Genomic DNA, 16,469 nt, shown 5'->3' with positions numbered 1-16,469 from the left:
GGAATACTAAGAAAGCCATGGTGAGCGATGCACGAGAGTACTTGTTACAGAGTGGTAAGAGGGAGACCTCCTAGGAATTGGGGACCTTCTGGGAATTATATGCTAGTTATGTCCTGGACCAAGTATTAGTGCTTTACTAGAGACAGTTTTAGTAGTGGCCTGGGATCAAGCATGACCACAGTTGATCCTAGGCTTCCTTTTTACTGAGTGCCCTTGACAAATTACTCAATTTTTATGAACTTCAACTTTCTCTTCTAAAAAAAAAAAAAATGAGGATAATTATACCTACTTCACAGGCTAATAAAAGGATTAAATGAGGTAACCTGACATTAGATGAAGAATAGTTCTCTTTCTATTCTTCTAATGACAACAACATGCATTCCTTAGAGGTGTTTTCTGGGGCTAAGTGCTGGAACTCTGGAATCAATCTGTTCATGTCATAGCTCTCTCACTTATGTATCCTTGGACAAGTTACTTGACTTCTCTGTGTTTCACTTTCATTCTATGTAAAATGAGGATATCAAATATAGGACTGTTATGAAGATTAAGAACATACATAAAGTACTTAGGACAGTGCTTAGTACATAGTAAACATTTTTAAAATTTTAACTAAAAATGCTCAGTGGGGGGAGGTAGAAGAGGGTAAAAAGGGGGATAAATGATGATGGAAGGAGACTTGGGATAGCAAATGCACTATGCAATATACAGATGATGTTTTATAGAGTTGTACACCTACAACCTGTATAATTTTATTAACCAATGTCACCCCAATAAATTAAACAAAAATTAAAAAATAAATAAAAACGTTCAATAGTCCTGGGTTCTTTCTAGAAGTGATTCATTTTGGCTTAGGTTATAGTCACATAACTGGGCAGAAAGACTTACTAGTCTTGCTAACTGTGGGTGAGTTTCTTGTAATTCTGTTTGGGACAACATTGCCTGCCCAGAACAGGTGGTGGTAGTAGCTTCCCTTCTAACTAGGGTTATGGTTGTGGATAGTTCCAACGCAGTTCCGGGTGAGAGAGTTTGGGGCCAGCAGCCAGGCTGCCTTGCATCAAGCCTTCCTTGCTGACCTTGGGCAAATTAACATTTCTGTCTCCTCCCTTGAGAAACGGGGATAATTTTTGCTTCCCTGGGTGGTTTGAGGATTAAACAAGATAATTTACCTACAGCTCAGGTAGCTTGCACCTATCACAGAGCTGCAGTGGTAACGATTACATATATGTATGTCCGTAATATATATATGTATGTTACCCCTCCGGGATTTTGAAAGCTTTGGAAATGGGCCCTTTCCACTTGCCTGGATTCAGGCTGGGTAAGAGGGAAAAACAATCTCTTCCTTTTGTAACGAAGTGACTAGAGATCTCTTCCCCCTAGATCCTGCCCTTCATTCCCCCCACCCCTACCCTGGCCGCCTGCAAATGCAGGCAAAGACATGATCCCTTCCAATTTTATAATCTACTTATTTCTGTTTGTGCGGGTTTATCCGGGCTTGGTAGCAAGCCAAGGGTGGGTGGGGAGAAGCATTAAATCCTGGCAACCCCACTCCCCATCTCCGAATGCCGCAGGGCTCCTGCCAGTCGTCCTCGGTTAAAAACGTGCTTTTTATTTTACTTCCCCGCAGTCTCCTGTGCAGTAGCTCATTACCACGCGATTCAATCACTGCTGCCAGCATCTCCTCATAACGTTTTCCCCTTCCCCCATTTCAGGGACATTGGTCCTGGCTGACATTTAAAGGAAATAAACACTGATTTAAAAAATTACAACCTTCTCGCCTGAAGAACCCAGCAGCAATGAATAACAGAACAGTCCAGCGAAGAGCGCCTGTCGGGGCTCAGCTCCGCCGGCCCTTCCTGCCACACAATTCCCCACACCCGAGCAGCGCAAATCACCATTTCCAGGCGCCACTCGAGGCTGTCAATTCCACTTTCGCTTAATCTCATATTAAATCCGGCTACAGATGAGGCTCTGTCGCTGCAGCGAGGAGCCGGGCGGGGGGCGGGCAGCTGGAAGGACTCGAGGCCTGGATAGGAAGGAAGCGTAGAGAGCCCTTGCGGTTCGGGGCCGCAGGAGATCCCCAGAACAAGTGCGGGACGCCCCGGCTCGGAGGCGGGCGAGCCCCGAGGGGCGCGGAGCGCTGCCGGCTCAGACAAAGGAGCCGGAGCCCGCTCCAGTCCCCATTGCCTCTCTCCTTCCCCCGCGCCTCCTCTCAGGATAAAGGGGGAAGTCTGAGGGCCAAAGGGGATGGTCCCCTTCTTTCGCTCCTCCGAGCTCTCTCCGAGGCATTTACATCCTTCACTGTACATTCGCGGTCCCTGTGAACCCCGACAGCGCCCGCCTACCCAGCCAGCTCGCGCCCCTCAGCTGCCCCCCTAGGTGCGACCTCGGTTTAGGCCCGGGCCCCCGGAGGCTGCGCCCCGCACCGAGCGAGGTGCGGGCGACAGAACTCAGGAGGGCGGGGGCGGCCGGGCGCGCGGGGGGAGGAGGCGGTGCTCGGGGGCGGAGGAGAGGCCGGGACACGTGTGGAGGCGTTGCGGGGGGGGGGCGGGGTGGGGAGGAACTCGGCGCCCGGGGCTTTAAGAAGGTGTGGAGGGGGGCGGGCGCTTTCCCAGGACTGGCCAAGGGGCGTCGCGCACGGGCGGCTGCAGCTGCGGCTCGCAGTGGCTTGGACGACGCGCTCTTAGCGCCCGCAGCCCTGGTCCCGCTCTCGCGCGGCCCAAAGAAACTTTGCGAGCCACGGTCTCCCGCCGAACTTCCCTGCGGGGCTCCGCTCCCGAGCCGCTCTGCTCCCGTCTGCGGCTTCTCGCCTTCCACTAGCGTGGCTTCTCCGTCCCGGCGCCTCCAAAACTGAATGAGCGAGCGGCGCTCGGAGAGCGCGGCAGCATGGAGCGCAGTTGCTGGGCCGCGCGGACTTTCCTCCTGGCGCTGTTGCTGGGGGCGACGCTGAGGGTGCGCGCGGCAGTGGGCTATTACCCCCGCTTCTCGCCCTTCTTTTTCCTGTGCACCCACCACGGGGAGCTGGAAGGGGATGGGGAGCAAGGCGAGGTGCTCATTTCCCTGCACATTTCGGGCAACCCCACCTACTACGTACCGGGACAAGAATATCATGGTAGGTACCACGGCATCTCCGCGCTCGCTGCCGTCCCGGTGCGCCCGCGGGCGCAGCGTTTTCTTCTTTTTCTTTTTCCAAGGGGCCATTTAAACAAGAACCATCCCATCCCTCAACATTGAGCCCTTTGGAGGGACACAGAACAAAGTTAGTGAGAATCGAATCGCGAGTTGGAATTTATTAACTACCCTTCACACAAACCACACTGCCCCCAAGCATCTGTCTCATCGTGATGAACTGGTGCTTGTAAGATATGCCCGAGAATTCTCTGGGGTCGGGTCTTTCCCCCTCCTCCGATCAGCTGACACTTTGAATGAACCCGGGCATCCTGTTTCCTTAACCCCAGTGCTTGGATTCCAGACCTTTGTCTTGCTCCGGGTTACCCCCTGAAGGGTGACGTTGGGGCTGGCACCAGGCTTTTTGGACGGGCTGGTGACAGATTGACGCGCCCCGGTCCTCGGCTGCCCCGCGCGGTCGCCCGCCCGCTGTAAAGTTCCCGCTGCTCACCAGCCAGGGGTCCCTCTGATTTTACTCAGTGTCCAAAGCCCTCCTGAAAGGTAGTTGCTGCTCCCAGCTCTCTGTTCTTTGAAAAGTGTTTAAATGCCAGTATTTGATGCTTTCCCTGATTCCTCTGTTATATTTAACATGCTGTTTAGATTTAGAATGATCTGTGTGATGTTTATTAATGACTTTGTCTTTTATTTGCACAGCTTTAATTTTCAGGTAGGGGCGGGAAGGCCCTTATAATTTAAAGGTACCTTAAAAAAAAAAAAAGGATCATATGGAGTCCGTCATCAAAATTAAATATTATTGAAGAAGTAAAATTTAACTCCAAGAAATACAATTTTATGTGGTGCATATATTTTTAATATTTTAAACTAGTAAGTCCAGTTTGTGGGAAAACAGAAAGCTATTGTGTCTTCTGTGTTTCCATTGGAACTTCTGAATATTTCACTTCCATGGAGCTTTAAAGCCACTACAGGTACTATTTAATAAGAATTTCAAAGCAAAATACTATACCTAACTAAATAGAAACTATTGCCTAGTAATCTCATATTATAGTTTCCATCTCTTGTAGGCTAACGGTTATTTACATAGCAGGAGATAATCCATGGAGCAGCTGGCATTTCAGATAACCATACCTATAAAAATGATAAGAATCCTTAAATTTTCATTTAAAAAAGAAAACCTTTATTAAATACCTATGTATTTAATAAAGAAAACCTATGTTAAAATGTTTAGCCTAAGTAAATCCTTTCCAGATATTTAAATTAGTGCTTTTACAACTTTCTTGTGGCATGGTGGCAGCCTTGTCTGTAAGGCAGTTTTATTTGGCGGAATTTTAGACTTTGGAAAATTAATTTTCTGTTAACTAGTCCCTCTTAACAAAAGAACTTAACCACATCCTCTTCCCAAGAACAAGTTGGTGTTTTTCTGGGGTCATGAGAATCTTTTAAGTGGAAAAACCAGCCAATGTGGCAACCCAGACCTAACCCAAAGACTGATTGAGCCAGTCGGTGTAACCCTTAGCAAAGGTGCTTGTCTGTTAGTGGCTCCAAGTGAGAGTGATAGGTAAGTGAGCCAAGGCTGGGCTAAAAGGTATGATTGTCAGGTTGTGATGGAAGACCATATGATAATACAAAGCTTTATTTTTTTTTCTGTTTTCCACATCCTTTGTAAGGTGCCAGCGTAGAAAACTCAAAAAATATCAAAATATGATATAGTATTTGCTTTTGCAATAAATCTCACAAATGTAAGTCACCCTAAGACTGACCATAATCACATCCCTAAATCTGAAAAGGAATGAATGATAGAGATTAAGAGTAAAGTGTAATACTTCAAGTTGGACATTGGGGGGAAAGTCTCGATTTATACTTCTTTTCCGCTCCCAGAAAAGGTAGAGAAATTTTATTATGTAAGTTTAAGAAGATCAAATTATTATAAGGTTTGAGGATAGTTAATGTCATATTTAAATTCCCGTTACCTGTTTTATCAATATTTAGATTTTGAAACTGGCTGTAGGTACAGACCGTCAGTAAGAGTTTTTCCCTGTAAAATGTTCTACAGGTAGAAGAAATGTTTAAAAATTAAATGATGCTTACATTTGTCTCTTTTTTCTCTTAGACATTTAAAAATGAATGTTAAAAATTAATTATATAGTATCTTCAAAGAATTAAACTGCTGATAACTGCTGAAAACTTAACCTAATATATTTTTGTGGTTGACTCTTTTTATATAAGAACAAAATAGAAGGTCATTTGGCTCAAAAATTTTAAAGCTAAGAAATCTGTAAAATATTAGCTTAAGACTTTATTTCTAACCTTCTGAATCTTTAAAATATAGCAGTATGTGAGAAAAAAAATATCCATTTTGTCTATGATTTACATTTAACTCAGCATTTGGAGGAATGGAATTTGGGTGCAGCCAGTGGTTATCTCTTTTTTACCTAAAACAATGCAGAGGTAGAGGTGGTATGTGCAACGGCACCAAGCACAGAACATTACTGTAAACAAGACTGTGCCAGCTGCCCTCTGAGATTTGTGCTGTGTGGCAGAGCTTGGAATGTGAAATGGAGAGGCAAATGTCGGTCTGGTGTGAGAGATTTGTTCAAAATTATGGCTCTGTGTATGTGTCATATTTATTAGAGGTTTATATTGAAAAGTTTAGGGAAAAAACTAAACTAAAAATATAATACTGAAGAATTCAAAGCTTGTGTGTCTAACGGAATTGTTACAATATTTCCAAATTTAAGTAGTATGTACACCGGAGTTACTTGTGCTAGTTCTCATCTCTTAATTAAGGATAACATTTGGTACCCTTGTTGTCTTCCTATTATCTTTTAAACTCTGCTGTCTATAACCTCTTGAGATAGCACTGTTAGTTGCAATGAACTATGGTGTCCACCACCATGAATCCACCACATAGCCACAATGCAGAAGCCTAGCAAAAAGGTCTCATATACACCCTGTTGAATTAAAAAGAAAAGTCTCAGGGTCAGAATTTTTTCTAGAATTTTTTTTTTTGCACAAATCTCAAAATATTGTCATTTGCAACGACATGGTTTCTAAGCCAAAACCTGCAATTTTTTTTTTTTTGTAGAAAGTTGCAAATGGTGGGAAAATAGAAATGGAAATCTAGATGGTCCAGTCAGGTAGCCATTTCTCTTTTCCAGCAATGCCTGGTGAGATTCACTGCTTCTTCTCCTAGGGATTCAGGGCCTATTGTGTGACAAGCAAACAGTTGAGTTGATGTTTGTACCTTTCCCTTCCCATGATAATCTCTCTTTCTCACTCCCACACCTCAGGTTTCTACCTACCATTTTTCTGTTGTTGTTTGCAACCCCCTCCCCCATTCAATTTATAGTGAATATGCCAATAGTTGTCAATATTAAATTTTCCCACAGTCTCAGTTACAAGTGTGGAGAGAGATTTTTTTCCTTTTTGTTGAAAAGAATTTTGGCACCATTTTTGGATAGAAAGACTAGATACCACTGAAATCATGTTAGTAAGGACCCATCTACTCACAAGATTGGCTTTACTCAGAGACTATATCAGAAGTGGAGGTCAGACATTAGAAAAAAAATCTATGAAAGCCTAGCATAGGTATATGAGTATGCCCTGAGTGCTTGAGCTTTGGTGAGACAATTTATCTGAATTTTTTTACAAATTAATTTTTTTTAAATTGCAGTAATGTTGGCTAATAACATTATATAAATTTCAGGTGATTAAAATCTCTATTATGGTGGCATAAAGTGGGGGAAATGTTCTGTTGCAATGCAAAATATGCTCTAAAATATAGATTGAGGGAAAACAATTCTGCCTTAAGTAGAAATGAGTTGGTGATATGACATGATGCTTTTAAAAGGGGATTTTTTTTCTTTTGTATTTTGTAAATCCCACCAGTGATAGTTCTTTCATGCTACATTTCCATTCCATTATTTATTTAATCATTTTGTGGAGTAGATGGGAAAATCAATTCCTACTGCTAAAACTGAACATTTACCTAAAACACACACACACACACACACACACACACACACACACGAGATATAATCATGATTAAGTATCTAGGGATATTTGTTGTAACAATTACTAGTATTGCTATTATACATACACATGTTCTGGAATCAATTGGTTATTTTTTAAAAAATCACTGTTAAAAGGCAGTACAATGTAATGACCTTTCAGATACAGGAATGATATATATGTTATACATAATTTTTGGTACTATATTCCAGATTAAATTCTGTTCAAAGGACTGATTTTAATATTGAATTAATGTAATCTGCTATGGCTAAGGTAACTGTTTATCAGGTGTATGGTTATTTATCTTTTATATGTTCAGATTCTAGAATCAGTATATTTAAACTTTCAGCATCATTTGTCAAATGCAATTCATAAGTAAACTGCAGCTGTGTCCTTCTTGGTGTTTGTCTGAACACTGAAAACTGAACATTTTAAAGCATTTTGCTTTACTTGTCATGTCTTTCATTTCACTTTTGACAATTTATTTAAACTCATTTTACTGACTTGGTTTATATTGTTTCTTAAATCATATAAATGTTGCTTTAATTTATATTCCCTGAATTTCAGTTCCAGCCATTAACTAAAATATGTAGTTAAGTATAAAATATCAATTCTTTAGAATTGTTGAAAACAACTCATTTATGCAGATATTCTTACTTCATTCACCACACTACATTACAAGAAATTATTTAATTGTTAAATACTAAAATAAGACAGTTGTGTCATTTAATCCTTTAAGTGTATTTTTTACAGAACTGTCTTAGATTTTTCTTTTCATCTTTAAAGAGTAGGTGATAGGTACTTTAATAAGATTTTAAATTCCAATTTTTTCCTAAATTAATTTCATTCAGAGGGAAATATCTAGCATCTACCTTTGATTTATTTATTTTTCCTCTCCAGAACTGGTCAAGTTTATTGAATGATCTGGAAACCTTACATTATCAATTCTATAGGATATTTTGCATATTAAGCTATAATTGTTCTTCTGATTATTTCAAATGCTACCTTGACACTTATTTTTTGTCTTTAATTTTCACATATAGTTGCTGATGCACTGACTCCTTTATTTCAATTTAGTTACATTTGAAAAAACACAAGTTGAGTGACCAGTACTTTTTGAAAATTGACATTTAAAAAAAGCTTATATTTTCACACAAAAATATAAAGCTCTTTTTTAATTTAAAATTCTTTATGCCATACGGAAATAGAAAACATGTTTGGCTCTATACTCTGTCAGGGAAAGAAGGAAGGCAGAATGTATTTGTTTGGAATGGGTAGGCCCACTACAGACAGAAGTGGTTTAGGCTGTGTCTGAGTGATGACATAACGTGTGTATAAAATGGGAAGTTCATTTACCTAAATATTTTGACTTCAAGAAAGATTTGAGTGATTAGTCCATCTGCCAATTTTAGAGTCATTTAGAAAAGAATGAAAGTATGTGATTTTAATCTCATTGACCTTAGGCAGAGAAGTATTATGAAAAACACGTTTTCAGCAACTGGAATTGAATCTTCAAATGTGAAGATCCCATAATGACTGTTCAAACACAGGAATGGTCTTCCTTCCTTCCTTCCTTCCTTCCTTCCTCCCTCCCTCCCTCCTCCCTCCCTCCCTCCCTCCCTCCCTCCCTCCCTCCCTTTTCCTTCCTCCCTCTCTTCTTTCCTTCCCTCCTTCCTTTTCATTTTTTAAAAAATTATTCTTTGCTGTCAGGAAACTCCCCTTGATGTGATCTCACTTTGGTGTCAGTTGTGTAGCTCAGAGAGTAGTTTATGGCATGGTCACCTGCCATGCCCATCTCATTGAAGGCAGAGCTTCTGAAGGATTGAATACTGTGCTGATGTGTTAACCAGTTATTTCTAAAATGTGTGGTTCTCTAAAGCTATACATTTTTTTCCTTTTTTATTTCATCCCCTGTAGGAACCAACTATAGAAACTGGATATGGGGGTGTGTGGAAGGATCAGTACGAATTTTGATTTGTGGCTGAAGGTAGCCTTAATCACTCAAAAATCAAAGCTAAGGTAATTAGATTGTTTTGAATGCCGCAAAGATAGTTATAGGAACTCTGACGTTTCAAAGTAAACATTGAAAACCTAGGTTATCTTTTAATGCTGAATTAGCTTCCCTTAGGTAAATAACACTATGTATTTATGTATTTATTTATTTTAAAGATTTATTTATTCATTAATTTTTAGAGAGAGGGAAGGGAGGGAGAAAGAAAGGGAGAGGAACATCAGTGTGTGGTTGCCTCTTGCCTGTCCCCCTACTGGGGACTTGTCCTGTAGTCCAGGCATGTGCCCTGACTGGGAATCAAACTGGTGACCCTTTGGTTCACAGGCTGGCGCTAAATCCACTGAGCCACACCAGCCAGAGCAAAACTTTATTTTTTAAAACAAAATAAATTAAATTGTATTGATTAGAGGATTCATTGAAACTATAGGAGAGCTCATGAGTGTTTCAAATAGGACTGGCTATTGGTGTACATTGGTGCCCAGGTACCAGGTGACTTAGAGAAGTGATAATAGTTTACCAATAACTACTACATTCACCTTAGAATCATTTCTCCCTGCCATTCCTTCCATCTCTGTCTCACCTGCTTTCTCCCTTGGTCCCTCTCTTCTTCCTCCTACATTTTTTCTTTGTCTTTCCTATTTTGCTCCTTCCCACCATGCACAGGTCCTTGCTTTCCCTCTCCTTTCTTCAGTTTTACAATTCTGTTTCTTTGTTTTCTGTTCTTTTTTTCTTTCTCCCATTCAGATTTTCTATCACCATTTCTACTCATTTTCTCTCTTCTGAAAAATACTAGTACATTTATATCAATTATTGTACTCATTAGATATTTGCAATAATAGGTATGGGTGAGTAGGCTTTTGTATTGCCCTTAAAAACATTAATGTTATCTTTCTGTGACATGCACTTGCCCTTTTTGAAAATTATGGGCTAGTTATTACTAATAGAAAAGTGGGCCCTCCCTCCTACATTGTAAAATCTCCCAGAAGAACTTTCAAGCATTCAGTTGTTTAATGCTGAGTTAGCTGCTTTCCTCACTGTCAGTTATGTGGTCAAACTGCAGAATCTGATGTTTGTGCACAGCAGCACATATATACACCGTGTGGGAGAGTTGTAGAATTAGAAAAGTACAATGAATTAGCTTGAATTTAAAGGCAGATCAATTTGAGATGCCTTGAATGCTTAAGTGTATAGAGACTCTTCTAGTAAATTGATAACAGATTATCTCTATCATCACCTTAGCTACCTCAAGTCATCTCAGTTTCTTGCTGGGCTCATTGCCAGGGCTCATAATTGCAGTTGCATAGCTGTAAAATAGCCATCACCACCTTTTAGGTAGCTGGCACTCAACAGAGGTCAAAAAGGGGCTGGAAGACCTTAATATAAGGCAAACACTGGACTGGGAGATAAGAAGGGAAGTGTGCGGCTCTAGGTTAAGTCCCATAGACTTTCTTGAACAATATCGATTTTATTTTGTACCATGTGAACTCTAGTGTCTCTTCCAGCTCAAAAATTCAGATTCCTTGGCTGAAAGCTTAGACTTAGTATACTAAAAAGAGAAATCCAGGGAGGCACAGTGATATAGTAGAAGGAGTTTAGACTTTGGCAGCAGAGAAACTGTGTGTATATCTGTTCTCTGCCACTTTTAGTTGTGTGCCCTTAGCAAGTTATCTATTCTCTCCAAGCCTCAGTTTTCTCATTTCTAATCTAGAAATAATTATAATAGCTTTATTTCAGAGCTACAGTTATTATTAAATAAAGTAATACATATACGAACCTGGCATTTATCTAGTAAGTAGGTGCTTACTAGATCGTTTTTATCGTCTGGTACAATCACCCAACATTAGATAAGAATATTTGAAGCAATGTATATACCGATAGAAGCTATTCAACTATGCCAGTTCTCTTTGTGACTTGTTAATATGTGGCATTTTTCAAAAGAAATTCCGAATTGAGTATATTTAACACAAAAGTTAAAAAACAAAATCAACCCACCACAAAATACCTAAGATCAGAAAGTGCTTCCAAGCCAAAGTAAATATATATGACTTGCCTAGAAGTGAGTTATAGTTCTAGTCCCACCAAAACTTTTATTCAACTTAGCCAATTCCTAAGTCAAACCTTCATGTTCTAAATTGAGTATTCTTTCTTAGGTAATGGTCATTATAACAACCAAATTTTGTATATTTAGGTGTTAGTCTAGGAAAGGTGTCAAAATAAGTAAATGTCAAACCTCAGTTTAATATATTTTGTCATATCCTATAATTTGTATGTTTATGACAGCCCCATGTAAATAATTTAAAAGTACAAAACTGTTCAGCCAAAGTAGAGCCGAGAGAGATTGTTTTGATACTGGATCCAGAGTTTACCAAGTCCTCAGGGACTGAGGTGGAAGACTACTACGTTTATAGTAAAAGAATACTTGTTAGGATAAAGGCATTGGCAGGCCAGTGCATGCTGCCTGTCCACTGTAGCAAAGCTTATATGGGTGGGCAAATGACTATTAGGTTGTTTGGGAGCATGGATGATCTCAGGGAAGGTTCCAGCATCTAGGAAAGCTTCTCTATCACACTCATGCCAGCTGGGCTGGTTGGCATCTTCTTTCCTAGATAGAAGAAGAATGTCCTGTTTCTAGACTCCATAATGCCTTGTTATGTGACACTGATTGCTTGTTGTCTATCCAGTCATTACCAAAATTCCCTTTCTGACTGATTTTGTCAAGAACAAGTATGAGTCTACTTAAAAATATTCATCTCCAAAGCTCCCTTGTCATGTAATTTAGTGAGAAGTGGAAATCTACTGGGTGATGCGGTCTTTAAAAAGATGATCGATGATATTGATAAAGATGATTTTTAAAAAGACTCAGCAGATATTTGCCTTTTGCTCTTCCCTCCACTATTTGTTCTGGCTAGATGTGGTACAGCTATCTTGTGACCTTGAGGATAATATTTACATGCTAAAGACGGTGGGCTAGGAGATTAGAAGGAGCATGGGCCCTTATTTATATCTTTGACCGAGTATACCAGCCCTGAAATACCTCTCCTGGACTTCTTGTATAGTAAGAAAATGAATCAGATTCCTGCTATTGTATTTACAGCCGAATGTAATCCCAGTGATTTCTTGAAGGCACACAAATGGCCCAGTTTACATTCTCTTTTAGGTGAGTCACACTTCTTGTATCAAGCTCTGAACTGCTCTGGTCCTCCCATAGAATTGCCTTTGGTCACCATGATAGAAGTAGGATGTTTCCTAAGGCATTTTTGATAATATGTTTTCAAATTATCTCTCAAGTTGTGCAACTCCTGCAGGTGGTAAGATAGTGCATTTTATGTTAACTTTTTAACATAAGGCTTTGAGAAAGTAACCTGTGCCTGACCTCCAATTTCTGGAGTTTGTTATAACTGACAATTTATGCTAGTTAGTTTCCTTCACTGAACTCTGTTTCCTGACAGTGCTATCTCTCTAAAATGCAGTGTCACCATATGTAAATCCTGTTGACATTTAAAATACTTAGATATGTGAGATAGTTGTAAATGTGAGCTCTGCCCCAGCCTTAACCTTATTTGTCATGTGTGGCTCATCCTCTAGGACCAAATCCAACATTGTCATTTCTGTTGCTTGCTACATATCAACAGAGGAAACAGGCATCACAGTCTTACCTTCAGGAACATGTAACCTTTTTATTTACGTCACTTTTGTTATGAATGTTGAGCTATTCTGTGATCATAGTTCCAGTTCTTTTCTTACTTCCTTTTCTCTGTAAACACTTCCTGCATTCTCACCCTGCAGAAAGTTGTAATATGTTTAGTGTTTATTTTGAAGGAATATAAGGAAATTAGTTGGTTTTAGGCTCTTTTAGAAAAAAATGGGTTCACATTCCCATTTCAACTATCAGTTTTTTAAAAGGCAACGCAAGGGCTTAGAAATAAATAACAACAACACTAATAAGAACAAATACTAAATAGCATTTAATATGTGTGAGGCACTGATAATGCTTCACATATATTAATAGATACAATTCTCAGAATAACCTCATGAGGTAGGTACTGTTATCCTTCTGTTACATATGTAGAAACTGACTCACAGAGATGTAAATGTTTTGTCTTAAGATCACAAAGCTATTATGCAATTCATGTTCCTCTAGAATCCATACTTTCTAAAAAATCCCTACCAGAGGACATTTTTTCATTGCTTTCAGAGAGTGGGGGGAGGGAGGGAGGGAGGGAGACATCAGTGTGCCCTTCTCATACGTGCCCTGACCAGGGGTGGAACCCACAACTTGAGTATGTTCCCTGACCAGATATTCAACGCGCAACCTTTCAGTCTATGGGGTGATGCTCCAACCAACTGAGCTGCACCAGCCAGGGCCAGAATCCATAGTTTTAACTAGTATGCATTTATTTTTAGAAATGACAGTTATTTCATTTAATTGTAAGATAGTAATTGTAATAAATAGTAATATACATTTTATCTTTTACTGATTTAAAAAAAATTTTAAATTGAGTTTATTGGGGTGACATTGGTTAATAAAATTATATGGCTTTCAGGTGTACAATTCTATAACACATCACCTGTGTATTATGTTGTGTGCCCACCATCATTACAAGTACAGTCTCCTTCCATCATCATTTATCCCTGCTTTACCCTCTTCTACCTCCCCCCACCCCTTTTCCTTCTGCTAATCACCGCACCATTGTCTGTGTCTATGAGTTTGGAATTTTTTGCTTAATCCCTTCACCCTTATCACCCAGCCCCCAAACCCTTCCCCTCTGACAGGTGTCTTCTCTGCATCCATGAATCTGTCTTCATTTTGTTAGTTTATTTTGTTCATTCAATTCCAAATGTAAGTGAAATCATATGGCACTTGTCTTTCAGTAAGACAAATTTAATTTAAGAGAAAGCAAGGAAAAATAAAACATAATTTTGTTATGTAAAATAGAGATTGAAAAAAATCAAACCAGAAAGTTGATATGCATGCCTAACAAGGCCAGAATTTTGTCGTTCTAAATATTCCTTGACTAGACATTACCCTCTAGATAAAGCACAAAGTAAAGATATCATTTAGCATACTGTTGACTGGAAAGGGTTAACATACCTTCAAAGTATGATGACAAATAAAGATATAACAAAGTGATATGCAAGTTTTATTAAAATTTATTTTTAACATTTGATGAATGTAGCTTATTAAAATTTTAAAGTAAATAGTAAATTTGTCCTTTGACTCACCAATAGAACTTAAGTAGGACTGAATATAAGAAAGTTTATAAGATTATAAACTTCCTTTAATTTTATAAGAAGAGAATTATAAACTTAGAGATATATTTTAACCAATTTTCATTGATGTTTATTTACTTGTGAGATACACACACACATGTACACCCCTTAAGTGTTTTAAGTCTAGAGGTACAGCTTATAAAATTGAGTGATGTGGTATGCAATGAAAGTTTGGGTGATAACCCAGAGCTTTCTGTGGTGTCAGGCCTGCTCACTAGTCAGAGGTCTACTCTCACAGTGATATGACAGTAATGACCTAACATTTGTTTTATACTTTCCTTTATAGAGTTATTTTTTGTAAATGGTTCAGATCTTTAAAAATCACTCTATGTTGAGCTCATCTGAATGAGAAAATAAGAGGAACTGCTAAGCAGCCTTCCCTGCCCTTGCCTGCATCAGGTGGGGCAGAGGTCAGCCCGAGGCTTTGTGGCACCCAGGCAAGGGTGACCCAGGAGGTACTGACAGGCTGTTGGTGTCTAGTGTTGAGAAACGGGTCTGCCCTTGTCTCATGCTCACGTTAGTAATACGAATGTTTACTCATTTGTCACCATTATAGTTTATTCTGAAGTTTGCCATCAGATCTGAACTGAGGTCAACTGACACTTGGTAGAAGCTAAATCAAAGGGTGGAGCACACATTCGTGGTGACAGCTTCCTATTCAGAACCCACAGATGTTCTCAGATGGCATGAAGGGAGGCCCGTGCTTTCAGTAGGAGAGAAAAATTTGCCTTATTTTACTTTATCAAAAAGACAGTAGCCTTTATAAAGATATTACAAAAGATTGTAAAGGAGGGCCACGTATAGATGTTTCCTTTTTTCAGGTGGGACAAACCAGATTGTTTCCCCTTTTACATTTGCCAGTGAGCTGTGCCAAGTTGTAGCTCTAATGGGCAAGTCTGTGAGCCTCAAGGGTCGGGTAGGAAGCTATTGGGCTGCTTACCTGGTGAGCTGACCTGATGCAATATTCTTAAACCTTGTAGAATATTTGTCTCAAACACAAATAGTTTATGCCAGTCTCTTAATACAAACAGTTACGCAAACACTTCAATTCCAAATCAGTTGTGAAATTCTGTATGTTAAACCTACAGAAAACTATAAGAAAGGAAAATTCAAAATTGGTATCACTAATGAGTATCCAAGGGATACCTGTCTATTCATTGAGGTAAAATGCAAATACTCTGGAGATCAAGCTCTTTGCAGCTGTTAAAATATTACTCACTGATTTGACCTGAATGATTTTTTTCTAAACAAGTTTATCCTGTCCCGCTTATACCAGTTGTTCCCAAGTGTTTTTACGACAGAATGAAAAACATGGAAGTCCTGCAAAAATGGAAGGATAGGACGTCTTGAGTGAGCGATATGCTTGGTTGCCAACCTGTAGAAACAGCCATAGAAAAAGCCCATTATTTTAATTCATTATAGTCCGATAAATGTTTACACTGAATAAAAATAATTCTTCTTAGAAATGTTTGTCAGTGAAAGAAATATTTACCATCAGAAATTAAGAATGGTTGTTGGAATATTACTAAATAAAAGAATTTCTTAAGCTTTTCTTTTGCCAATATGATAACAGCTTCTAAACCTTTAATTTCTTTTACGGTGGAAAACTGACCTGACTTGAAGACTTAGGAGTCTTATTAACTATTGCAGAGCTGTACAGACTGGAGAGTAGCTGGCATATCAGGGTACTCTAGTTGCCAGCCACAGAAACATACTTTGACTAACTTGAGTGACAGGAACTTGTTAATAGGAAATGGGGTAACTTGCAGAATGGAAGGAAATTTCAAACATTAGATCTAGAAATGATGATAGTGTATCAAGGAGGAAGGAGTGATCAACTATTAAAGGAATAGTGGTGTAAGAACCATGTTTTTCTGGCTTTTTTCCCCCCCAGATTTTCGAGGTTTTTCGGCCCCACAATTGAGATGAATCCTTTCCAACTCTTCTCCTTTCTTGTGTCCCTGAATTCTAATTCCTGGGATCACAGGTCTCATTACCATCCACTGAGATGGATGTTGGGGTGGGAGCAGTATATCTCCAAAGGAAAACTGAG

The 16,469-nt window shown here is 39.5% G+C and overlaps 1 protein-coding gene across 2 annotated transcripts in view; it reads left to right on the top strand.

The window, feature by feature from the left end:
- The first annotated feature begins 2,633 nt into the window (after window positions 1-2,633).
- The window catches only part of RELN (reelin), a 558,168-nt gene continuing 544,332 nt past the window's right edge, over window positions 2,634-16,469 (top strand). For both annotated transcript variants that reach the window (XM_054564075.1, XM_054564074.1), the window contains exon 1: window positions 2,634-3,109. In XM_054564075.1, coding sequence (XP_054420050.1) covers window positions 2,884-3,109 — 226 coding nt within the window. In that variant the 5' untranslated portion in view covers window positions 2,634-2,883. The remainder of the gene's footprint in view (window positions 3,110-16,469) is intronic.

This window comes from Pteronotus mesoamericanus, unplaced genomic scaffold (genome assembly GCF_021234165.1).
Source record: "Pteronotus mesoamericanus isolate MK-2021 breed Mesoamerican mustached bat unplaced genomic scaffold, CSHL_Meso_final scaffold_85, whole genome shotgun sequence".
In the NCBI taxonomy this organism is placed as follows: domain Eukaryota; kingdom Metazoa; phylum Chordata; class Mammalia; order Chiroptera; family Mormoopidae; genus Pteronotus; species Pteronotus mesoamericanus.
This window is presented reverse-complemented; position numbering and strand designations above follow the sequence as displayed.